Genomic DNA, 27,888 nt, shown 5'->3' with positions numbered 1-27,888 from the left:
CCAGTCCAGCCTCTCAGTTCTAGAGGAAGAAATGGAGGCCCAAAGAGGGGGGTACAAGTCCAAGGCGGGGCTCCTAGGCAAACGTTTCCATTTCAAAGTGATGACTTAGGATCTCTATGAGCTAAAAGGGATACATCACATTTTATTTTCCATATGTAAACTAAAGTCTCTTCACTATAACAGAGCAGATAAAATTTGCAATTTCTACAAACATCTGCTTATCTTCAAAACTGACCTGATTTCCGATTGACTTGGTTCTGTGGAATAATGATCTGGCAGGAGTTGGCATCGTTGGTGTTCTTGATGGGGTGGCTGAGGATACAGATGACTCTGATCACCTGGCCCACTTTTTCGACTCGATCTTTCACGTAGCTGGGATCACAGATGAGCTGCTTACAGCGAGCAATCTGTAACAGAACATTAAAGACTTTCTAATGGGTATAATGATGCCATCGTCCTTGAACATCGCCTGTTATCTTCACCAAGTTAACTGTAGATAATTAGTGAATTATAGATAACTATTAAAACTAGCTTTGCCCACAATCCCTATAAATTCTCCTGGAGCAAATCTATTAATTCTAAATCTTATTCAAATATTAGGAAAAGTGTGTTGCATGGTTTTCAGTGTGTTTCATGGTTTTAAAACACGTAAGTTTTAAAACTGGGCAGAAGAGGGTTCAAATCCTGGCTCTACCCAGCCTCAAAGAGGTTGTTGTTAGGATTAAATGAAACAGTGTGTTTAAGGAATGTCATTATATGTGAATGGACCCAGTGAAAAGTAAATGGTCTATAAATAGTTCTAATATTAGAAACAGACCATAATCTCTCCTTTTAAGACTATACTTACTAAGTAAAACTTAAGTTGCAAGATAAATTATGTATTATTATATTATAGTCTTCCTCTTTATATCAAAGCCCTGAAATGTCCTAAGAGGAAGCAGTTGTCTGAAGCAAAGAAAAATGGAATGAATAAAAAGAACTTTGAGATATCAGATTAAGACGTTTATCCCTATTCCTAAACATCTATTATGTGTATGCTGGAAGCACAAGATAGTTACAAAAGACCTACAACAATAAAGGGTCAGATGGCCAGCTAGTGAGTATAGATTATATGGTCTGAACCCATAGAATACCATCAGGAATCCCAAAATATTTTTTTAAACATAGTTTTTCAGTTTCTTTTTTGAACAGTTCCATTTGTAAAAGTTGATGGTTCATGAAATATGGTCTGGTTTGCAGACCAACAACACTGGCACCATCTGAGAGCTTGCAAGAAAATGCAGACCCACCACAGACCTACTGAATAAGAAACGTGTACTTTGACAAAATTAACAATTTACATTCAATTCAAATTTGAGAAACACTGCTCAAAACTCCACCTGGCCAGTTCCTTGGCTAAACCCCAAATAAAATAATGTTAATAGTAATGACTATTAACATTATTAATATTTAATAATTTATTAAGTAATAATAAATTAAATAATAAAATAGTATTGGCCAAGCCCCAATTCAACCAATAAGTTATACGTGGTACATATAAAGCTAAATTTAAATGAAAATTTGGGAGACAGGCACCAACCCACACTATATATATAATACTTACCATTTAGAGCTCATTCATAATTTCTATTTTAGTCTTAAGCAACAATCAACACAACAGAAAATATTAAACATTATCCATAATTAGTTTTCAGTCATTATGAATACCAAGTTACCATAAAGAAAACATACATGGTGTGAAATCTAGGATCGATGTTCATACCAAATTCAGTACTTATTAAACAATAAAATTTTTTTACAAGAATATAATATTTCTTAAATTGTAAAAGCTACTTACCTCTCCTTCAGATTTTACACCAATCACTTTTCCATTTTGCATAATGATTTCTTCAATTGGTTTATTCAGCATGTAGGTACCTCCATAAATAGCACTTAGCCTAGAAAAGTATTTAAAGTACAATTAGTGATTATAATTGTAATTATAATCAATCAGTAATTTATAATTATTTCAACTACTAAATTCTCCTTTCTTAGATTTTAATGAGTTACAGGAAACATGTATTTGTTCAATTTCCTTCCAGAAGGCATTAGTTTAAGTCATAAAAGCATCAATTCTAAAACAGTCAAAACCATGTAATGATGTCTCACATTCGTAGTTATGAATATCAAGTGCAAACAAACAAACCACACTGACCAGTAATGGAAGAACAGCTTGTAAGTCTAATCCTCCTGCATATTAAAAACTAAGACTCTGAACAACCAAAAATCTATCAGGAAGCACACTGGACAGTGAGTAAAAGCAGGCAGAAACTAGACAAGAGACTTGAAGGAAGCAACTGGATGAGATCTTCATGTGGTTTGTATGGCTCTTCCCCTGACAGAATGACCTACCCAGTCCTTGTAACATGGGACAGCTAGAACAGAAGCAAAAAACCCGCAGTCTTACTGATTTAAGGTGCCATAAGATAGAGTTTGGGGCTGTATGAGGAGATAAAAATTGTGGGAGAAAATCTTCCAAAATGGGGAGCAACCAAATTATAAAATGTCTTCAAATCCTTAACTAACTCCAGAAATGCTTGTACACAGGAGAGAGACTCCAAGGAACCCAGCAAAAAGCAAAAGCTAAAAGGCAAAAAGACTTGAGGAGAAACTACAGCTACAGGCCTTAAGGACAAGTAAGTTTGAAGTTTGAAACTGCCATATTAGAGGAACTTGGTACATACCTTGGGCTTTCCAATGAAACCCCAGAAGACCACACCTCACTAAGGATTCAGCCAAAGACAAAAGACCCCCCACCTACAAAGCATAAAATCAAGTCTCCAAAAGTTCAAGGTGAATGGCCAATAATTTAACTGCCAACTCAAAACTAGTATCACCACTCATCACAGAAAGAATCCAGCATCTCTACAATAAACCCATCAGTATGTCCAATATACAATCAAAAATTACTGGACACATGGAAAAAAAGAAAATGGAAAAAAGTAAAGAGAAAGAGCGATCAAAACAAACATGCCCAGATTACTGATGCTAAAATACACAGGGAGTTAAATGCAGCTACTACGAATATGTACAAGGACAAACATCCCTGTTCAAAGATCTATGTTCAAGGATGTTATAGGGGAGAAGTCAAGAGGGCGATGTGGGAAGACATGGAGTTAGCATCTCCCCACAACTAGGGCGGCTGCCAGCCTCTGGTGGGGGACTCTGACCCGCAGGAGACAGGAGGAACCCCATAATGAACCAGTAGGACGTAAGGAGACCGAGGGAGGGAGGAGAAGTGGAGGCCAGACAAGATCGGCGCCCCTGAGGCTGGGGAGATCAGGACACGCAGGTGGGAGGGAGTCTCCAGGAAGAGCGGGAGAGCAGCGGAGGGCGACTGCCCCACCCACTCGGGCAAGGGGAGCCTGCTGAGCTCCCAAGCCGGTTCCCCCACCTCCAAAGTCCCCTCCAGGTCGCATGGGTCCTTGGGGGCATAGGAAGGAGGCCGAGGGGAGAAGAGGAGAGGCACGCGGGAGGGGCCCTCCAGGAGGAGCAGAGGGCCAATGCCCCGCCCACTCAGGCACAGGGAGCCTACTGGGCTCCCGGGTGAGATCCCCTGCCTTCTGAGACCAGGGGTGGGGGGCACGCCTGGGCCCCTTCTGTTCCTTGAGCCTAAGCCCCACTTCTCACAGCCCCCAGCGCCTTTTCCAGCCCTGTGGGTCCTGAGCATTGGCCCCGCCTACCACCCAAACCTTGCCCTTGTTTAGGCCCCTGCCCTCCACAGCCAAGGCCCTTCCACCTCTGGCTTTTTTTTTTTTTCCTTTCCCCTCCTCTTTTTTACTATTGTGGTACTGATGTACCTTCTGGTTGTTGATTCATCTATATTTTTATTTTTACATTCTTTCTAATACATCTGTTAGTTTCCTAGTCTAATTTTACTTTTTTATTTGCCACCCCACGCGGCTTGCAGGATCTTGATTCCTTGATTCGTGAGCCAGGGGTCGGGTGGAAGCTCCTGTGGTGGGAGCTCTGAGTCTGAACCACTGGACTAACAGAGACCCTCAGGCCCCAGGGAATATTCATCGGAGTGAGGTCTCACAGAGTTCCTCATCTCAGCACCAAGACCCAGCTCTACCCAATAGCCTACAAACTCCAGTGTTGGAAGCTTCTGGCCAAACAACTAGTAAAACAGGAACATAATCCCACTAACAAAAATTTAAAAAAAAAGGGAGATGGCAAAAAAATATGTCACAGATGAAGAAGCAAGGTAAAAACCTACAAGACCAAATAAATAAAGAGGAAATAGGCAATCTACCTGAAAAGAATTCAGAGTAACGATAGTAAAGATGATTCAGAATCTCAGAATAAAATGGAAGCACGGATTGAGAAAATACAAGAAATGTTTAACAAAGATCTAGAAGAATTAAAGAACAAACTAACAGAGATGAACAACACAATAACTGAAATGAAAAATACACTAGAAGGAAACAATAACAGAATAACTGAGGCAGAAGAACGAATAAGTGACCTGGAAGACAATGGTGGAAATAAATGCCGAGGAGCAGAATAAAGAAAAAAGAATGAAAAGAATTGAGGACAATCTCAGAGACCTCTGGGACAACACTAAATGCACCAACATTCGAATTATAGGGGTCCCAGAAAAAGAAGAGAAAAACAAAGGGTCTGAGAATATATTTGAAGAGATTATAGGGGAAAACTTCCCTAACACGGGAAAGGAAATAGTCAAGTCCAGGAAGCACAGAGAGTCCCACACAGGATAAACCCTCGGAAAAACACACCAAGACACATATTAATCAAACGAGCAAAAATTAAATTCAAAGAAAAAATATTAAAAGCAGCAAGGGAAAAACAAAAAAAAACATACAAAGGAATCCCCATAAGGTTATCAGCTGATTTTTCAGTAGAAACTCTGCAGGCCAGAAGGGAGTGGCAGGATATACTTAGAGTGATGAAAGAGAAAAACTTACAACCAACATTACTCTACCCAGCAAGGATCTCATTTAGATTTGATGGAGAAGTCAAAAGCTTTTCAGACTAGCAAAAGCTAAGAGAATTCAGCACCACCAAACCAGCTTTACAACAAATGCTAAAGGAACTTCTCTAAGCGGGAAACACAAGAGAAGAAAAGACCCACAAAAACAAACCCAAAACAATTAAGAAAATGGTAATAGGAACATACATATCGATAATAACCTTGAATGTAAAATGGATTAAATGCCCCAACCAAAAGACACAGACTGGCTGAATGGATACAAAAACAAGACCCATATATATGCTGTCTATAAGAGACCCACTTCAGACCTAGGGACACATACAGACTAAAAGCGAAGGGATGGAAAAAGATATTCCACGCAAATGGAAATCAAAAGAAAACTGTAGTAGCAATACTCGGTATCAGATAAAATAGACTTTAAAATAAAGACTGTTACAAGAGATAAGGAGGGACACTACATAACGATCAAAGGATCAATCCAAGAAGAAGATATAACAATTATAAATATTTATGCACCCAACATAGGAGCACCTCAATACATAAGGCAAATACTAACAACCATGAAAGGAGAAATCGACAGTAACACAACAACAGTAGGGGACTTTAACAACCCACTTACAAATGGACAGATCATCCAAAATGAAAATAAATAAGGAAACACAAGCTTTAAATGACACAACAGACCAGATAGCCTTAACTGATATTTATAGAACATTCCATCCAAAAGTGGCAGAATACACTTTCTTCTCAAGTGCACATGGAACATTCTCCAAGATAGATCACATCTTGGGTCACAAATCAAGCCACAGAAAATTTAAGAAAACTGAAATCGTATCAAGCATCTTTTCTGACCACAATGCTACTGGAAATCAATTACAGGAAAAAAACTGTAAAAAACACAAATACATGGAGGCTAACCAGTGCACTACTACATAACCAAGAGATCACTGAAGAAATCAAAGAAGAAATAAAAAGACACATAGAAACAAATGACAACAAAAACACGATCACCCAAAACCTATGGGACACAGCAAAAGGAGTTCTAAGAGGGAAGTTTATAGCAATTCAATCTCCCCTCAAGAAACAAGAAAAATCTCAAATAAACAATCTAACCCTACACTTAAAAAAACTAGGGAAAGAAGAACAAAGAAAACCCAAAGTCAGTAGAAGGAAAGAAATCATAAAGATCGGAGCAGAAATAAATGAAATAGAAACGAAGAAAACAATAGCAAATATCAATAAAACTAAAAGCTGTTTCTTTGAGAGGATAAACAAAATTGATAAACCCTTAGCCAGACTCATCAAGAAAAAAAAGGCAGAAGACGCAAATCAATAAAATTAGAAATGAAAAAGGAGAAATCACACAACTGACATGGCAGAAATTCAAAGGATTATAAGAGACTACTACAAACAACTATATGCCAATAAAATGGACAACCACGAAGAAATGGACAACTTCTTGGAAAGGTACAGTTTTCCAAGACTGAACCAGGAAGAATTAGAAAATATAAACAGACCTATCAAAAGTAATGAAATTGAAACCGTAATTAAAAATCTTCCAACAAACAAAAGTCCAGGACCAGATGGCTTCACAGGTGTATGCTATCAATCATTTAGAGAAGAGCTAACACCAATCCTTCTCAAACTCTTCCAAAAAATTGCAGATGGAGAAACACTCCCAAATTCATTCTACGAAGCCACCATCACCCTGATACCAAAACCAGAAAAAGATATCACAAAAGAAAATTATAGACTAATATCACTGATGAACATAGATGCAAAAATCCTCAACAAAATACTAGCAAACAGAATCCAACAGCACATTAAAAGGATCATACACCATGATCAAGTGGGATTTATCCCAGGGATGCAAGGATTCTTCAATATACACAAATCAATCAAGGTGATACACGACATTAACAAATTAAGGAATAAAAACCATATGATCATCTCAATAGATGCAGAAAAAGCTTTTGACAAAATTCAACACCCATTTATGATCAAAACTCTCCAGAAAATGGGCATAGAGGGAACCTACTTCAACATAATAAAGGCCATATATGACAAACCCTCAGCAAGTATCATACTCAATGGTGAAAAACTGAAAGCATTTCCACTAGGATCAGGAACACGACAAGGATGTCCACTCTTGGCACTCTTATTCAACATAGTTTTGCAAGTCCAAGCCACAGCAATCAGAGAAGAAAAAGAAACAAAAGGAATACAAATTGGAAAAGAAGAAGTAAAACTGTCACTATCTGCCAATGACATGTTACTATACATAGAAAATCCTAAAGATGCCACCAGAAAACTATTAGAACTAATCAATGAATTTGGTAAGGCTGCAGGATACAAAATTAATGCACAGAAATCTCTGGCATTCCTATACACCAACAACGAAAAATCAGAAAGAGAAATTAAGGAAACATTCCCATTTACCACTGCAACAAAAAGAATAAAATACCTAGGAATAAACCTGCCTAAGGAGGTGAAAGACTTGTACTCAGAAAACTATAAAACACTGATGAAAGAAATCAAAGATGGCACAAACAGATGGAGAAACATACCATGTTCTTGGATTGGAACAATCAATATTGTGAAAATGACTATACTACCCAAAGCAATCTACAGTTTCAATGCAATCCCTATCAAACTACCAATGGCATTCTTCACAGAATTAGAACAAAAAATCTTACAATTCATATGGAAACACAAAAGACCCCAAATAGCCAAAGCAATCTTGAGAAAGAAAACGGAGTTGGAGGAATCAGGGTCCCCAACCTCAAACTATACCACAAAGCTACAATAATCTAGACAGTATGGTACTGGCACAAAAACAGAAATATAGATCAATGGTACAGGATAGAATGCCCAGAGATAAACCCACGCACATATTGGCACCTAATTTACGACAAGGGAGGCAAGAACATACAATGGAGAAAAGACAGCCTCTTCAATAAGTGGTGCTGGGAAAACTGGACAGCTACATGTAAAAGAATGAAATTAGAACACTACCTGACACCATACAGAAAAATAAACTCCAAATGGATTAAAGACTTAAATGTAAGACCAGACACTATAAAACTTTTAGAGGAAAACATAGGAAAAACACTCTGACATAAACCACAGCAACATCTTTTTTTTGACACACCTCCTAGAGTAACAGAAATAAAAACAAAAATAAACAAATGGGGGGCTTCCCTGGTGGTGCAGTGGTTGAGAATCCGCCTGCCAATGCAGAGGACACGGGTTCGAGCCCTGGTCTGGGAAGATCCCACATGCCGCGGAGCAACTAGGCCCATGAGCCACAACTACTGAGCCTGCGCGTCTGGAGCCTGTGCTCCACAACAAGAGAGGCCGCGATAGTGAGAGGCCCACGCACTGCGATGAAGAGTGGCCCCCGCTCGCCACAACTAGAGAAAGCCCTAGCACAGAAACGAAGACCCAACACAGCCAAAAATAAATAAATTAATTAATTTTTTTAAAAAACAACGAAATTGAGTTATTTGTAGTGAGGTGGATGGACCCAGAGTCTGTCATACAGAGTGAAGTAAGTCAGAAAGAGAAATAAAAATACTGTATGCTAACGCATATATATGGAATCAAAAAAAAAAAAAAAAAAGGTACTGATGAACCTAGTTGCAGGGCAGGAATAAAGAGGTAGACATAGAGAATGGACTTGATGACATGGGGTCGGAGGGCGAAGCTGGGGCTAAGTGAGAGTAGCATCGACATATATACACTACCGAATGTAAAACAGTTAGCTGGTGGGAAGCAACAGCATAGCACAGGGAGATCGGCTCGGTGCTTTGCTATGACCTAGAGGGGTGGGATAGGGAGGATGGGAGGGAGACTCAAGAGGGAGGGGATACGGGGACATGTGTATGCATACGGCTGATTCGCTTTGTTGTGCAAAAGAAACTAACACAGTATTGTGAAGCAGTTATACTCCAATAAAGATCTATTAAAAAAAAAGAACGTTATACATTCGTGAAAGTCAAAATGAATAAATAGAAAATCTCACAAGAAAAATGAAAACTATATAAACAAAACGAACAAAAAAATGAGCAGAGCCTCAGTGACCTATGGCAGCGGTCCCCAACCTTTTTGGCACCAGGGACCAGTTTCATGGAAGACAGTGTTTCCACAGACCAGGGGCAGGGGAGGCGTGGGTAGAGTTTGTTCAGGTGGTAATGCGAGTGATGGGGGCGATGGTTCAGGCGGTAACGCGAGCAATGGGGAGCAGCAGATGAAGCTTCGCTCGCTCACCCGCCACTCACCTCCTGCTGTGCGGCCTGGTTCCTAACAGGCTGAGGACCTTTACCAGGGGTTGGAGACCCCTATACTATGGAATAATACCAAGTATCTAACATACAAGCAATCGGTGTCCCAGAGGACAAGAGAGAAAATGGAACAGAATATCTGAAGAGAATAATGATTTTAAAATTCCCAGCTTGAGCTAAAAAATTAACTTACACATCCAAGCAGTTCAGCAAATCCCAAGCAAAACCACACCTAGGCAAATCCTAGTTATACTCCCACAAACACAAAGAAAATCTTGAAAGCAACCAGAAGAACAAAAAACAAACAAAAAACAAAAACACAGAAACAACTATTTATTACAGTTGACAGCTAACTTCTCATAAACAAAGCAGGCCACAAGTGAAGGTAACAACAGCTATAAAGTGCTGAATAAAAAAAAACTTAAGCCAACAGAAGTCCTTCAAAAATGAGGGTGACGTAACACTTTCAAATAAACAAAAGCTGAGAGATCATCAACAGTAACTACAAGAATGCCAATGAAAAGCTGAAGAGAAATGACAACAGATGGAAACAAGGATTTATAAGAAAAAATGAATAGCATCAAAAATGGTAAAAATGTGGACAAATCATTACAATTTTCCTTCCCTTCATTTCTTTAAACTGACTGTTTAATGCAGAAATTATAATGTATTGTGGGGTTTAATAAAGTATGTAGACATAAAATATAGGCAACAACAGCACAAAGGAGAATAGTAAATGGGATGAAATTGTTGCAAAGTTCTTACAGTTTATGTAAAGAAGGACAGTATTAACTCCAAATAACTGTGATAAATGAAGGATGATACTATAATTTATGGAGTGAGCACTAAAAAATTAGAAATGAAAAGGCACAGCTAAAAATTAAGCAATTAAGATGAAAATATTTGATTAATTCCAAAAAAGTAAAGAGGAACCTGGGGTGGGGGGAGTCGGGGGGGGGGGGAACAGCAAAATAACAGATCTAATCCCAACCATATCAATAATTATATTAAACATAAATGACTAAAAAATTCCATTAAAAGGCCAAGGTTGTCACATTGGATAAAAAAGCAATATTCAACTATATGCTGTCTGTAAGAGACTCACTTTAAATATAAAGACACAGAGGGTTTAAAAGCAAAAGGATAAAAAAAAAATGTTCAAACAGTAAACAAGTTGGTATGGTTATATTAGTATGAGACAAGGAAGACTTGATGTAATCAGAAATTAGTATCACGTAGTAAAAGAGCTTTAAATGTCTGAAGTAGAAACTGACAGAACTAAAGTAGGAAACAGATAAATCCACAATTGTGGTAGAAGACCCTCTCTCAGCAACAAAACTAGAAAAAGAATCAGTAAGAATATACATTTGAACAACTCTATGAGCTACCTTTCTAGAACATGCATGCAGAATTCTTTCAAGGGCATATTCACTAAAACAGATCATATATTTCGCCATAAATTATGCCTTAATTAATTTCAAAGACTGAAAATTTACAAGTTTGTTCTCTGACCATAATGGAATTAATTTAGATGTCAGTACGATATTTAGGGAAATCCTCAAATGTTTAGGAATTAAACAGTATACTTTCAAATAACCCACGGGTCAAAGAAAAAAAAAAAATCATAGGAAAGACAGGGTACCATATTAGATGGTACATATTTAGAGGGAAATTTAGACCTTCAAATGTTTATGTCAGAGAAGAAAAGTATAAAATCAATTCTGTTTCAACCTTAAAAACTAAAAGAAAAAAAAAACCCAAATAAGTAAAAGGAAAAAATTAAGAACAGAAATCAGTAAAATAAAAAATAACTACAATGGAAATTAACAAAGCTAAAAATTTAGCACTTTGAAAAGATTAATAAAATTGATGAAATCCCATCAAGAAAAGAGAAATTATAAATTATCCATCACAAGAATGAAGATGGGAACCTCACTAAAGATCCTATAGACATCAAAAACATACTAAAGAAATATTATGAACAACTTTTTGTCAAAAAGTTCAAGAACTTGTTTGAAATAGTCAAATTCCTTGAAAAACACAACTGAAAATAAGAAATAGTACATCTGAACAGCCTTATTTCTATTAAAAGAAAATGAATTAACACTCAAAAGCCTTCCCATAAGAAAAGTTCCACAGGCCCTGATGGCTTCATTGGTCAATTCTATCAAACCTTTAAGCACAATACCATTTTTCACAACCTCTTTCAGAAGACAGAGTAGGAGGAAACTCTTCCAACTCATGTTATGAGTCTATTAAACCCTGATACAAAAAAACAGACAAGAATATTACAGGAATTATAAACCACTATCTTTCATGAACATAGGCACAAGAACTCGTGTGTGAATGTACACATACAAACAGGCACACACAAACGCATACATACACATATATGCAAATTAAATCCAACAATAAATTAAAAGGAAAATACATCATGAATAAGTAGTGTTTGCTCTAAGAATGCAAGGTTAATTTAATATCCAAAAATCAATCTATAAAATTCACAATAGCATAAAGAAAATCTGCATTATTAACTCAATGTCAACACCCATTCATAATAAAAATTCTCAGCAAGCTATGAATAACACGGAATTTAATCTGACAAAACTGCCTATTAAAAAAAACCTACAGAAAACATATTTAATAATAAAATATTGAAAACATTCCCCTTAAGTCTGGAAACAAAGCAACAATGTCCATCTTCACCACTTCTATTCCTCATTCTTCTGGAAGTACTAGCCAGTTCATAAAGTCAAGAGGGTAAAAACACAAAGGTTGTATAGGAAGAAGCTAATCTCTCTATTCACTGATGATGTAACTGTGTACAAGGAAAATTCTAAGAAATCTATAAAATAGAATAAGTGCAAGGTCACAGGAAGTACAAAAATCAATTGTACTTCTGTATATAAGCAGCAAACAACTTTAAATAAAACTGAAACTTTCATTAACAGCAGCATCAAAATAACATATAATACTTATGAATAAGTTTGAACCAAGAAAGTGCTGGATCTCTATAATGAAAGCTACAAAATATTGCTGAACCAAAGAAAACCTAAATACATGGTGAGAGACAGCGTTCACGGACTGGAAAACTCAATGTTATTAAGATAATTCTCTCCCAAATTGATCTATAGGTTTAACTCAATCCCAACTAAAATCACACCAAATAATTTTTTCAAGAAATTGATACCTTGTTCTAAAATCTATGTAGAAATGCAAAGGACCTGGAATAGACAAACCAATTTTGAAAAAGAACAAAGTTGAAGGATTTATATATTACCTGATTTCAAGACTTAATATAAAAAACTGTAATAATCAGGATGGTGTAGTAATGGAATAGGAAAAATAAATAGATCATTGGAACAAAATAGACATGTGTATATGGCCAACTGATTTTTCACAAAGGCACCAAGACAACTTTACAACAAATGGTGCTAGAACAACTAAATATCAGTACAGAAAAAAGTGAACCTCAAGCCTCACCTCACACACCAACATGATTTCAGGATGAATCACAGATTTAAACACAAAGCTAAAACTATAAAGCTTCTAGAAAAAGACATAGGAGAGTATCTTTGTGCTCCTGAGGTAGGCAAAGCTTCTTAGGAACCAAAAAACACTAAACATTAAAAAAAAAACCACTTTGGTAAATTAGCAAAATTTAAAACTTCTGCTTATCAGAAGACAAGCCACAGACTAAGAGAAACATTTATAATACGTATACTGACAGAAGACTTGCAGTCAGGATACATCAAGATTGCCTACAAATCAAAAACAAAAAGACAGCCCAATCTTTAAAAATGTGCAAAAGAAATGAACACTCACACCACAAAATTATACAAAACAAGCTCATGAAAAGGTGATCAACGTTAGTCCTCAGGAAATGTAAATTAAAACCATAATGAGATAGCATTTCACACCTACCTGGGTCGTTAAAATTAAGAAGACCGACAATACTAAACGTTGGCAGGTATGTGGAGCAACCAGAACTCTCACACGCTGCTAAGTGAATGTAAAATGGTACAACCACTCTGGAAAGTTGTTGGGCAGTCTTATCAAGTTAAACATATACTTGCCATAACAGCCAGCAATTCCACTCCTGGATATGTACCCAAAAGAATGACAACTGATGTCCATACACAATTTTACACAGAAGTTCATAGTAGCTTCATTCATAATACCTCAAAACGTTTTGAAAACTACCCAGATGTCCATCAACAGGACAATGTGGTATATTCACATAAATCACATAATGAAACATTACTCAGTATTTTTTAAATGAATTAACAGCACGTGCATCAACATGGCTGAATCTCAAAAATATTGTTAAGCAAAAGCCAGATAAAAATGAGGACACAGGGACTTCCCTGGTGGCGCAGTAGTTAAGAATCCGCCTGCCGATGCAGGGGACACGGGTTCAATCCCTGGTCCGGGAAGATCCCACATGCCACAGAGCAACTAAGCCTGTGCGCCACAGCTACTGAGCCTGCGCTCTACAGCCCGCGAACCACAACTACTGAGCCCGCGTGCCACAACTACTGAAGCCCGCACGCCTAGAGCCCATGCTCCGCAACAAGAGAAGCCACCACAATGAGAAGCCCACGTACCACAACAAAGAGTAGCCCCCGCTCACTGCAACTAGAGAAAGCCCGTGCGCAGCAACGAAGACCCAACGCAGACAAAAATAAATAAATAAATAAATTTTTTTTTTTTTAAAGTGAGTACATATATAAATAATAAAACTTCAAAAACAGGCAAAAGTGTTCTATGGTGATAGGAATCACAAATGTAGTTGTTACAGTGCAGGGATGGTGGTGATTATGAGGGGATACAAGGGAACTTCTGGAGTAAGGAAAATGTTCTACATCTAGATTGGAGTTTTGGTTACACAGGTCTATATATACGTCCAACTCATTTTTTTTTTAACCACAGATGTGTGGTTTCACTGTATATAAATTTTACTTCAATAAAAACAAAAAGCACCTCACCACTCACAGACAAATCTTGTCTCATTATTCACAACCACAACCATATCATAAACTACCGTTCAAGACGAGGTTCAGGATCAGTCAGGTTTTATTTAGCACAAAGATTAAACATGGGCTCTCACCGTGCAAATCCTTGTGGCAGTTCTCCAAGGCCGTAGAGTGGATAAAGGTATGGGCTTTTGCCATATCTTGCCAAAGATTCACTGTAAAGTTTAATCCTATTAATGGTTTCACAACATGGTTGATCTAAATAGCTAGACAAAAGGAAATGACCATTAGAAAAGGGCTTTGGTTTGCATTCTTATATTCAATTTAAAATCTTTTTCTGAATGGATTTTAATTCAACATCTCCATATTTTACTTAAAAGGTTCTAACTCTAATTTGCAGTTAGAACTTCTTCTTTGGTAGTATAATAGAGCTATATATTTGTTTTGTTAGAATTTCCACTCTGCAGAATTGGGAAATTCAGTGAAGAATTCCAAGAAAAATATAAATCTAAAAACCAAAAAACTTACTCATCAGTTCTGTAAAGTGCCAGGGCATGACCAGTAAAATCTATAACATCTTGGCCCAGGTCAAATTTCTTATACACCTCTCGCATTGCCGTCTTCTTAGGATCAATGCCCTCAAAAGTTCTAGGATCATTCTCATCAAAGTTGGCAACATACACCAGGAATTTTCTGAATCGACGTTTTTCAAACAGCCCCATTAGGCCTAAAAAAGAAATTTTCAAAAAGCACACACTCACAATAGGACACTGAGGAAAAGAAAATGTGAAAATAAAGTTTAAATATTTTATGTTATCTGAGGCTCTTCTAAGGCAATGTGCAATTTAAAATATGGGAGTTTGGACATTGCTTTAAAATAAACTGACAGTTTCATAACACTTTAAAATAAACTGTCATAATTACAATAGATCAGCTATTAAGCCTTCAATTTTACGCTACAATTACAAGTAATTATAACCAGTAATTAATTAAATGCAACATGTATAATTATACCTCTTATTAGGTACAAGATAAATAAGATTTGAAAAACTATTATTCATGAAGGCATCTATCTGAGTGTTTTTTTGACAACTCTGATCTATACTCCAGCAACTGCCTAAAATTCTCAATGCACTTCATTTTTTTTTTCTGTATGCTAGGATACACTCTGGCATTTAATGGGAAAGCAGCTTAGATACCAAGAACAATCTGACCTCAAAGAAATTTAGATGCTGGTTATGCTGCCAGTCACTTTCATGAAGTCCTAGATAAGCAGTTCACTGCTTTTTACACTAAAAAGTAGATCAGGAGAAAGCTATGAACTACCACCTAAGAAACCCTCAGTTCTTCCTACGAGTCAGGATCCCTGCTACTGTAGATAGCTGGTAGAAAGACAAAGTCAAAGGAAAAGAAAATTTTCTGGTTCCATCTCCTTCTTCCCCTTTCTTAAACCATACGGCTACTTTAAAAACAACTATAGCTTTAAAAATAAATGCTTAACCATTTCTTTTATATCTGTTGACAGTTGAATATTTTGATATTTTAAACATTATTTCCCCCAAGACTATAGCTGAAATCAACAAAACTGAAAATTAAAATGATCATGAGGCTATTCATGACAGCTGACTACATTTAACTTTTTAAATTAATATTTACAACCTAGCTTTAAAAAAATGGACAGACTGCATACACAGTAAAAGCATAAGGCTAAAAAGAAATATTCTATTACCACACAGCCCCCTACTTAAGACACAAGTGTAGTTTCAGGGGAAGATGTAAAACAGCCAAAGGAAACACGAGTCACCACTGCAACGCACTTACAACTTGGGGGTCACTCTGGTGGACACTGCCTGTTGGAACCTAAAGCTCTTACCAACAGTTTATTGTTGAGTTATCGCATAACTTCTCTTAAAATAAAAATGAAAATCTACTGTGTATTCTTAAATTCCCCACTCTTTCCCTCTTTTCATCTCCCTCCCTCCTCCAAGCCTTGAGCCTGACAGGGACACTCTCCCATCACAGTGGACTCCTGTCTCCCAGCACAGAGGAGATGCTCTAAGCTGCTCCTCCATCCCTTTATGTCGGAACCAGATACCAGTGCAATTACCAACATGTGAGAGACCTGGTGCTCATTCTGAAGAAGTCCTAATTTAACGAATTCAAATATTATTTCCTACCATGTAATTTTTATAACAGCTACTTCTATATGACGATGCCTTCCCTGGTCACCCTATTTAAAACAGTAGCCCCACCCTCACTCCCTCCTTTCATCTCCATATCCATCTGATACGCTTTTATATCAGATTATATCACCATCTGAAATGCTTCTCCTTATTTATCTATAGTCAGTCTCCCACTAATGGAAGCTCCAATAGGGATAGCATTTTTGTTTACTTTTTTCCTTCTGTTGCACCCTCCCTACCCCCAAACCTAGAAGGGTACCTGGCATATAGCAAGTGTTCAATAAATATTCAATCCATATAATTAACATCTGATGGGACTGAATATAAAAGAAGTTGACTTATTCATATACTGGACATACAATATATAAAGAAAATACTCAAATTATATGATAAAAGGACTAGAAAAAATCTTTTTCACAATTAGTCCATTGAGTTGTACCTTCACTCATTTCAAATGGTTTTACTTTTCCTTCATTCACTTGCACACTGAGGTTTATTTACCAAAAAAGACACTTATGTCAAGACTTTTAAAACAGAATAAAGCTACAATATCCAGAGCAGTTTCAATAAGAGAACAGAAAAAAGCGTTCCAATTAACAAGTATAAGATTTGACAAGTGAATAAAAAAATAAAAAATAGAAAAATCAGAGTAGAATTAACGTCACAAGAAAAGCACTAAAACATGGCACACGACACGTCATTCCGACAGTGGACCTAAACAGCCCCACCCCAGTTCACAGCTGGGCTTTGCAGCAGGCACACCAACTCCTGACGGCCACAAGCCCTGAGATGTCAAAGGTGCTCCTGACAAACAGATGCCTCACAGCGGTAAGAGTGAGAACAAACAAGCAAGCTAAAGATTCAACAGAGGATACAAGATTTTGCTGGGCACGTTTCAAAGCTATTCATGAAAATGTCTCAAACTTTTCTGAACATAGTATCTGTGTTCAACATTACTCTAGAAGCCAAATATATTTCTCATTTATTTGACTAAAATAACATTTGACCAATGAACAAATATTTATTGGAACCTTGAGGTTTTAGCTGGCATCATGACCTACCACAAGAACCAACAGTATATACAGCTCCTAAAAAAGCAAATGTAAAAACTTAGGCTACATTAATAGAAATATATTGTCCTAGGAAAGTAAAAGTCCCAAGGACACTGAGTGGGCAGACAACACTTGGAGTATCAGGTCTGGTCTGGCTCTAATGCTATTATATATAAGATAATCTTGGCAAATCAGAGAATTTCCAAAGAGAAGTGGCCAAGAGACCTAGACGGCATATTATATGAGAAACCACCACAGGAACTGGAAATATGTAGCACGGAGAAAAAAGGAATTCCAGTGTACGTGACAGTTGTTAAAATATCTGAGAAGCTACATTTATATACTAGATAGTTCAGCGGTTAAGAGTGTGGGGTTCTTGAGTATGACAAATCTGGCTTCAAACTAGTTTTACTAGTCATGAACTATGCTACTTTGGGCTCTTTCACACCTGTATACCTCGGTGTTCCCATCTGTCAATATAGATAATAGCACCACGTCTCAGAGGGTTGTAGTGAAGGACTATATAAAATAGACTATACACATAAAATAATTAGTACATAAATGCCTGCACATAATGTTCAAAAATGTTAGCTATTATTAAAAGCATAAAATAATTTGTTTTTATTTATCTTTCTCTTGAACTTCCCACCCTCTACACTTTTCCTACTCCATTCATTCATTCTGCCTAGAGATGTCTTCCCTGCCATTCCAACTTCAAAATCCTATCCATTAATATAAAAACAGTTGCTGATAAGGTAGTGATTGGTAAAACTTCATGAAACTGTATACTAAAATAGGTAAATCCTAGTGTATGTAAGTTAAACCTCAATAAATCCAACCTTAAAAATACATACATTAATGTATTTGCTTATTTTTGCAAAAAGAAACATAAGGAGGGTAAATCAGAAATCAGTAAAAATGACCACCTTACAGGGTGGAAAGAATGGAGTGGCAAAGATAAGACTCTAAATATATCTTTTAATATAATTTTGACTTTCAAGTCATGTAAATGTTTTACATATTTGAAAATATTAAATCAAAAACAGAAACATAAAACTGTTAAGGTAAGTCCTTCCATTTTTATTAAATGAAGGAAGTGGTTGAAGCTATTAATGCAGATAAGAGCTCAAAGAGAGAATAAAAATTTTAAACTAAAAAACCACAAACTTTGTTTAAAAGAGTTCTACTCAAACTGTTGAACTCGTATTTCTATGAAAACACTTTATTTAAATTAGATGCAGTGTCACTGAAAAGACTTTAAATGATTTCTAACCCATGATCACACCAAGGACTCCCCTCCATTCAATCAGAAGCCATTCCTTCCCTTACCCAACTGTCACTCCCAACCTGGCCGCAATTCTTAGTGCTATTTTTTTTTTTTTTTTTTTTAATTATAGGTCTCAAAACAGCCTTTATTTATTTTTTTTTTTTTAAACTTTGGGTTTATTTATTTTATTTATTTATGTATTTATTTATGGCTGTGTTGGGTCTTCGTTTCTGTGCGAGGGCTTTCTCTAGTTGTGGCAAGTGGGGGCCACTCTTCATCGCGGTGCGCGGGCCTCTCATTATCGCGGCCTCTCCCGTTGCGGAGCACAGGCTCCAGACGCGCAGGCTCAGTAGCTGTGGCTCACGGGCCTAGTTGCTCCGCGGCATGTGGGATCTTCCCAGACCAGGGCTCGAACCCGTGTCCCCTGCATCGGCAGGCAGACTCTGAACCACTGCGCCACCAGGGAAGCCCTTAGTGCTATTTTTTACTTTCTAGCTTTAGTGTCTTTCAACGTTTTATGCCCAATATTTTCTCCCCTAATATCAAGAAGTAAATAAATGGAGTTAGAAAAACTGCCAAAATAACTTAAACTAGGTTTTTAGGTGAGAAATTTTTTTTTTTTTTGTCTGCGTTGGGTCTTCATTGCTACGCACGGGCTTTCTCTAGTTGCAGTGAGCAGGGGCTACTCTTTGTTGCGGTGAGCGGGCTTCTCCTTGTGGTGGCGTCTCTCGTTGTGGAGCATGGGCTCTAGGCGTGCGGGCTTCAGTAGTTGTGGCTCATGGGCTCTAGAGCTCAGGCTCAGTAGCTGTGGTGCATGGGCTTAGTTGCTCCGCAGCATGTGGGATCTTCCAGGACCAGTGCTCAAACCCGTGTCCCCTGCACTGGCAGGCGGATTCTTAACCGCTGCGCCACCAGGGGCGACCCCTAGGTGAGAAATCTTTTCCAATCTTAATGCCAAAATAATTACTGGAGAATTTACTGGCACTCTTCCTATTCTCCCAATGCAAACCTTTCCCTCCTCTGAACTCCTACAGCACCTACAAAACTTATCTACCTTTTAGTTATACAAATTTATCCTTCCTTAAACTGCTCTGCATGGCAACAAAAACACCTTAAAGGATGGAAGGTCTTTTCTCGGGGTGTTTGCTATTTAAAAGGCTCAGAATAAAAAATGTTAAGCAGAAATCTTTGATGAGCCAGTAGAGGAAATAATTTGGGGCAGAAAGTAAAATCACTCCATATTCACTGGGAATTCCTAGAAACAGAGATGCTGGAGAATGACACCAGCACCACTTAGAGGATGAGTTCCACCAGAACAGCATGTTGGATAGAGTAGCAAAGGAGGTCAGCGTAGATGGGTGATGAAGTACACGGGCTGTGCAGCAATCCCACCAGGGTTTCAACGCCATCCTGCCACTCATTACCTATGTGATTTTGGGCCTGAGTTTCCTCATCTATAAAATGGAAACCCTACCTCACAAAGGGCTTCACAAGTCAAGTAAGAAAGCAAATGTGAAGTGTCTCCCACAGAGCCTAGCACACAGGAAACAATTCAAGAGACAGTGACTCTCACGAATTATTAATCTGAAAAGAGTATACTAGACCTAGGAAGGCTCAGCTTCACCAGCAACAGGCTCCATGAGATAAAACCTCTCCAGGCTTCAGAAGGGCAGGAATTTCTGAACATCTTATTTACTGAAGTACTCTCAACTGCCTAGAACAGTGTCTAGCACATAACATACACCCAATAAATCTTTGTTGACTGGATGAGTGGGTGGATGACTAATGCAGGGGACCTTAAATTTTATCTCTAAGATCGCTTTACGTTATAAAATCCTAATATTCTGAGAAAATAAAATAGAATTACTTACTAGATGCCAGGGCTTCTGCTTCAGTGGAAGGAACCTTGTAGATTTTTCCTCCCTTATAAACAAAGCTCCCTTCAGTCACTTTGAAATCCAGATAGCGAGTGACCTCTGTAAAAAGCAGCATCTTAACCAGCTGACCTGTAAGAGTCACATAATTCAAACTGTTACTTAAATCTTACTACTTTCAAAAATCAGCAGAAATAAAAGTACATTTACTAATACTAATGGCTTTCCAATTTTTTCTTAACACCATCCAGTAACTCCTAGAAGTCTCCAAAGCCATATTTTAAATAGGACAATCAGAATGCAGACCTATTGCTTAGCATATTTAGACTTTTTTTAAATGTTACAACTTCAAGGTTAATAACTTCAACATGCTTTTGTAAAAGTTATACAATAATTATTGGAAGTATGAGGTTTAGAATTATAGTACTACTGCAAATGGGTTTGGGTTTCTTTAAAGTTCCTACTGTATTTTAAAGAGAGACAACTCATAGGCAAAATTCTCCAGGAATTTGTGCTTTTCAGTTCCTAAGTCAATTTATATTTATTAAAATGAATACTAGTTTTGGGTCAAGAAAAAGCTAGGATAAACCAAAGAAATTTTGGTATACTAGAAATAGTAAACTTCTTTGAGAAACCAAACAAAATTATTTTAAAGCTCATTTGAAAGGATAAACATACAAGGACAATCAAAAAAAATTCTTTTTGAGAACAAGAAATAGAGTAATGAGGAGACCTTTATGCAGCCAAATGTTTCAGTATACTTTATATTAACTAGTCCATAAATCAGTGAAAAATAGAGACCCATGTAAAAGAATTTAATGTACGATGAAAGTTTTCTAATCAAAGTGGAAAAGATAAATGATGTTGAGGAACAACTGATTAGCCATTTTGAAAAAATAAATTTCTATCTCTACTTCTCAAACAACAGGGTAATAAAATAGATAAATTTATTCATGTTAAGACAGATGAACCTTGGGAGATTGGGACTGACATAAACACACTACTATATATAAAATAGATAACTAATAAGGACCTACTCTATAGCACAGGGAACTCTACTCAATACTCTGTAATGGCCTATATGGGAAAAGAATCTAAAAAAGTGATATATGTGTATGTATAACTAATTCACTTTGCTGTACACCTGAAACTAACACAACATTGTAAATCAACTATACTTCAAAAAAAATTTTTTTTAAATAAAATAAAATTGTTACATATTTTCATAGTTCTATGAAGGAATAAGATAGATGCTCTGACAAAAAAACAAAACAAAACAAAATAGATGAACTTATTTATACAGTGAAAACATGAAACCATAATACCATTAAAAGCAGATGTTATTAGTATTTTTATAAACTTGAGGTAGAGAGAAAAATTTTAAACATAGCCTTCCAAATCAAAACCAATAAAAGAAAGCTCAACCAACGACTGTGTGAAAAATAAAAGCTTTTGTACAGAAAAAAAAAACCCACAAGAGTTATATATAATGCCAATCACAAACTGGAAAAGATACTTTCAACATACTTCAAAAGGGCATTTAGGGGCTTCCCTGGTGGCGCAGCGGTTGAGAATCCGCCTGCCAATGCAGGGGACACAGGTTCGAGCCCTGGTCTGGGAAGATCCCACATGCCGCGGAGCAACTAGGCCCGTGAGCCACAATTACTGAGCCTGCACGTCTGGAGCCTGCGCTCCACAACAAGAGAGGCCGCGATAATGAGAGGCCCGCGCACCGCGATGAAGAGTGGCCCCCACTTGCCGCAACTAGAGAAAGCCCTCGCACAGAAACGAAGACCCAACACAGCCATAAATAAATAAATAAATAAATAAATAAATAAATAAGGGCATTTAACAGCTGTTATAATAAGCTTTTTTACATCACTAAGGAAAAACACAAAAACGTCAACAGAAAAATGTGCAAAGCAAAAGACTGGCCAGTTCATTAAGGAACATGAAAGCCAGTAACTCTAGAAATCATTTCACCCTCTAGTAAGTAGACATATTTTAAAAATCCACTATTTTGTCTTCTAGTATGACAAAATCACAAAAACTAAAATGAATAATATCTGGGAGTGGTAAAGATACTGGGAAAGGGGCAGCCTCAGTCTACTGGTGAAAGTAAAATCTGGCAATATAAAGGAAAAAGCCTTAAAAAATTACTGCCTTTAGGGACTTCCCTGGTGGAGCAGTGGATAAGACTCCACGCTCCCAAGGCAGGGGGCCCGGGTTCGATACCTGGTCAGGGAACTAGATCCCACATGCATGCCGCAACTAAGAGTTGGCATGCCACAACTAAGGAGCCCATGAACTGAAACTAAGGAGCCCACCTGCCACAACTAATACCCGGCACAAGCAAATAAATATTTTTAAAAAAAGAAAGAAAGAAAATTACTGCCTTTATCCCCATACTACACTTCCAGGAGTATACAATGAGATTTATCATCCCCTCCAGCCCCTGGTTCCATCCCTCCCTCTCTCTTTTAAATGTTCACAGTATACTGACTGAAAAACATGTTAACTGGGAAGAGGTGGGGGGGAAACTGGCAGGTGATACACCAGAATATTAACCATGATTCTAAACAATAAGATTCTGGTTATGAAAATTTTATTTCCTTTCTGCTTATCTGTGTTTTCTAATTTTAATTAAATAATTTTATTATTTATATAATAAAAATTTTGTGTTTACAATTAACCTCAAGATAATTCAGTTATTTAACTTCAAATTTTAGAGAAAATTCCAATAGGATCTTTCCATTGAACATATTCCCAAATTATAGAACATAAATTCAAAAAGGGGGGAAAGGGTGGTACATACTTTATTTCATGGGACGTAAACAGACTTATACTTACAATTTAGTTTTTCAACGTCATCTCAGAAAAAGATGCTAAAAATCACAGCAATTTAAAGATACTCCTCTAATTAAAAATATGAGAAAAAGAGTATATTTTAAATTTCTAGTTTGTGTTAAGGATTAGTTTATTAGTTTGCCTAGGGAAAAAAAAGTTTCAAAAAATTCAACAGCTAAAATTATAATGTTCTAAAATAATATACCCATTAAACCAGGAACTAAGAAAATACCGTGATGCGTTTTAAAAACAAAAATCTAATGAACATCCATTACTTATTCTATGCCAAGACCTTTGAAAGGGTTATTTAACAACTCCCTCAGTCCTCAGAACCACCCTATCATATTACTATTATTATCATCTCCATTTTACAGATAAGGAAATGAAGCTCAGACAGGTTTTGTAGGTGGTCTGGGGTCGCCCAGGTAAAGACATTTTGTGAAGTTCTCTCACCGTATCTCATCTTTTTCTGACATTAAAGAGCCTGCAATGGACTGTTAAGGCAGTGCTTCTCAAACGTCATTCTGCTTAGGAATTGCCCAAGGATCTTATTAAAATACAAATTTTGCTTGGGTAGGTGTAGGTAGCGCCCGAGATTCTGCATTTCCAACCAGCTCCCAAGTGTCCCTTAGTCCATGGACTGAACTTTGCAAAGTCTTAAGGCATTACTTCCCTCCGTTTCCTCGCCTCTTCCACCTCCTTCTCTCTGCCTTGGCCTTATTTCCTTTTCTACTCACTGCCTTCATATACCTTTAAAAAATTTCCTAACAGAAATGACCCACAAGTATGAACCAGTAATATTCGTGATTCTCAAAAGGATGTACAGAAATAAATCCACTCAGCTGTCTTAAAGTTTCATGTATATTGAACAGTGTCAGATCATTCAGACTTCACTGAGCTCTTTGGTGTTACCTAGGGACTTCACATTATTTTTAAAGCACACAAAAGACCCCTTCCCCCCAAAAAAGAAAAGAAAAAGCCCACTAGAGCATATTGAATCCAGTTTCTTCTTACTCTTTGTGCTCCGTGAGGCAAAGTGAATCATCAGATGATCTCCAAGTACCCCCAGTGCCTGAGCCCTCTGTTCTGTGATATGAACCCTGCTGAAAGCCATGGTCGCCGACCAGGAGGGTGGATCCACTCTACCACTGCAGTGTTCCTTGGGGCCACCTAAGGCCGTATTTATGACTTCACAGCTGCCATTTCTGCCGCATTACAGTGAGATGTGTCCATGTTTCTATTGATGAATGAACCTCAAGAAGATCTTCTGATTGGCATACATTTGAGAGCAGCCACAAAGACGTTATTAGTATTTATTTACCAAAAGTTAAGATTTGAGATTGGAATTCTGCGCACACCAAAATTATTGCCTTTGCAGGAATTTTTCTTTTAATATAACTTGATTATGATAATTATTTGAAAAAAGTCACACTTTTTATACTACTGCAATGCCATTAACACATTATGCAATCATTTGTTTTCAGTTCCCTTTTATTCTTTGTCAGGTGCCCCAGTTGTTTCATGGGAGCTGATGAACAGAAGACACTGTCCTGGGAAATGTCTCTTCCACCCAGTTCCATGTGTAGTGAGGAAAGTGTGCACAGTGTGTGGATCGGTTCCTTAACTGAGTTAAGGGACCTACCTGGAATATGAGCATTTATGTCTCTCACTGTTCACTCACTCACATTTACTTGCTTACCGCCCCCCATCCCCCGCCCACCCACCTGCCTGTCCTTTTCTCTCTATCTAGCCTAGCACGTTACAGACCAGTTTGCAAACTCATTTCCTACTGAGGCCAGGCAGGTAATAGAAATGAGCAAGGTGGACTGGGCTTAAGGGAAGGTAGGAAGTGATGGAAGCTGAGGGGAACTTGAGAGCTCAGGAGGCCTTATCTAAGGGAGGCAGCTGCCAGTGAGTCCTATCTTCCAGCATTTAAAGGGGACCTAAGTTGTTAAGAGAGTGGATCCTAAGAGATCTCATCACAAGAAAAAAAACCATTTATTTCTTTTTCTTTTTTGTATCTATACGAGATGATGGATTTTCACTAAACTTATTATGGTAATCTTCACAATATATGTACGTCAAATCATTATGCTGTATACCTTAAACTTATACAGTGCTGTATGTCAATTATATCTCAATAAAACGGGAGGAAAAAAGAAAAAAATGAGGAAAAATTAATATGAAAAAATAACTGTGAAAGCTTACAAAGTAGAAAAAAACATTAATATGGCTGTTTCTGAAGGCCCAGTTACCTAAGACTGTCACCAAAGTATCAAGAGGAAAGTCTGTTACAAATGCTTACAATTCTGATATGTATTATGCCACAGCATAATTTTGTTTCTCCAAAACCAATTACTAAGAAGTCACCCCCTCTTCCCTCCATTCTTAACTTACCGACTCTAGATGCCTCTAATGGGCCCTATTACTCACCATACCGTTGCCATTCAACAGAATCCACCTCCACATACCCGGAATAACACTCTCTGTCAACAGCTACTTTCTACTTTCAAATCGGATTCAATGTACTATCATAAATTTAAGTTGGAATTCTTTACCATTCGCCATAAGGAACTTGGGAATTAAGTCAACATTCCAGTCTCTTCCTCTCCCCATTGATGCTGGTGGTGCTCCAGGTATTTTAAATCTTTTGTATAACTAAAACCAAAACAAAAAACACCCATAATGTAACAAAATTTAACTTTCATTGCACAACTATTTTTTGATGAAGTGATTTTGGTATAACTAAATACCACCAACATGAGGTAAAGTACAAGTGCATTTCATTTTTAATCAGAACATTTAGCACTATTCCAATACATATGTAAATTAAATATATTACTCAACTCATGAACACCAAAATAAATATTGCAGAGGTGGTATGTGTTTGCTTTTAACTAGCAGGAATACAAAACAATTTGTTATGATGTACTAGTTTTGCAGATACATCCCTTACTATTTGTAGAAATCATTTAAACTCATTCTCTATTGAATAAAAAGCTAACAAAGGCTTAATTTTGCTTCTGTGGTTACGTAGGGAGTTAAAAATAAATTTTGGATTATTCAAATCAGAAAAGACAATTAAAATTAGTTCCAGTTAATTTATAATTTACATGAGTTTGAGGCTCTAAAAGCAGCTTGCAGCTTAAAATTTAATAGTCATTCAAACTCATGAGTTCCATTGCTAAGGTGGAACAGAACAAGCAAAGGTGGTATATATTCACTCAATAAAAACCCCCAAGTTCTTGAGTACATTAAAAAAGACAGAGTACACAACCCACTCAAAAAATGGGCAAAGGATCTAAACAGACATTTCTACAAAGAAGACATATATATGGCCAAAAAACACATGAAAAAATGCTCAACATCACTAATTATTAGAGAAATGCAAATCACCTCACACCAGTAAGAATGGCCATCATCAAAAAGTCTACAAACAATAAATGCTGGAGAGGGTGTGGAGAAAAGGGAACCCTCCTACACTGTTGGTGGGAATGTAAACTGGTGTAGCCACTATGGAGAACAGTATGGAGCTTCCTTAAAAACCTAAAAAGAGAGCTACCATATAATCCAGCAATCCCACTCCTGGGCATATATGTGAAGAAAACCATAATTCAAAAAGATACATGCACCCCAATGTTCACTGCAGCACTATTTACAATAACCAAGACATGGAAGCAACCTAAATGTCCATCACCAGAGGAATGGATAAAGAAGATATGGTACATATATACAATGGAATATTACTCAGCCATAAAATAGAATGAAGTAATGCCATTTGCAGCAACATCGGTGGACCTAAAGATTATCATACTAAGTGAAGTAAGTCAGTAGAGGAAGACAAATACCATATGATATCACTTACATGTGGAATCTAAAGAAAAAATGATACAAATGAACTTATTCACAACACAGAAACAGACTCACAGATTTCGAAATCAAACTTATGGTTAACAAAGGAGAAACATGCAGGGGAGGGATAAAGTAGAAGTTTGTGATTAACATACACACACCATTATATATAAAATAGATAATCAACAAGGACCTACTACATAGCACAGGGAACTCTACTCAGTATTCTATAATAAGCTATATGGGAAAAGAATCTGAAAAAGAATGGATATATGTATAACTAAATCACTTAGCTATACACCTGAAACTAACACATTATAAATCAACTATACTCCAATATAAAATAAAAATTAAATTAAGAAAAAAAAAGAAAGAGGACAGCTTGCTCATCTTACTTAACACTAGTTAATAAATATACTAGGTGAAGAAAGAATGACGCCAGTGCATCGCTCCACAGATGATTTACGATGGAGAGGTCAGTGGTCACCACCTCAACCAGGTCAAATTGAGCATCATGAACAGTGATGCTGATGCAGGCACTGTGCCTCCTTATGGGATGCA

At 37.1% G+C, this 27,888-nt stretch overlaps 1 protein-coding gene across 1 annotated transcript in view; it reads right to left on the bottom strand.

The window, feature by feature from the left end:
- GDI2 (GDP dissociation inhibitor 2) overlaps positions 1-27,888 on the bottom strand; it is a 43,993-nt gene that overhangs the window by 2,721 nt on the left and 13,384 nt on the right. Inside the window, exons 3-8 of the mRNA XM_061179627.1 lie at positions 26,034-26,133; positions 20,626-20,760; positions 14,781-14,979; positions 14,387-14,518; positions 1,838-1,937; positions 236-407 (exon numbers count right to left, since the gene is read on the bottom strand). Of these exons, the coding sequence (XP_061035610.1) occupies positions 236-407; positions 1,838-1,937; positions 14,387-14,518; positions 14,781-14,979; positions 20,626-20,760; positions 26,034-26,133 (838 nt within the window). The remainder of the gene's footprint in view (positions 1-235; positions 408-1,837; positions 1,938-14,386; positions 14,519-14,780; positions 14,980-20,625; positions 20,761-26,033; positions 26,134-27,888) is intronic.

This window comes from Eubalaena glacialis, chromosome 2 (genome assembly GCF_028564815.1).
Source record: "Eubalaena glacialis isolate mEubGla1 chromosome 2, mEubGla1.1.hap2.+ XY, whole genome shotgun sequence".
Taxonomy (NCBI): Eukaryota; Metazoa; Chordata; class Mammalia; order Artiodactyla; family Balaenidae; genus Eubalaena; species Eubalaena glacialis.
The sequence above is the reverse complement of the archived record's forward strand: the minus strand, read 5'-3'. Positions and strand labels throughout refer to the sequence as shown.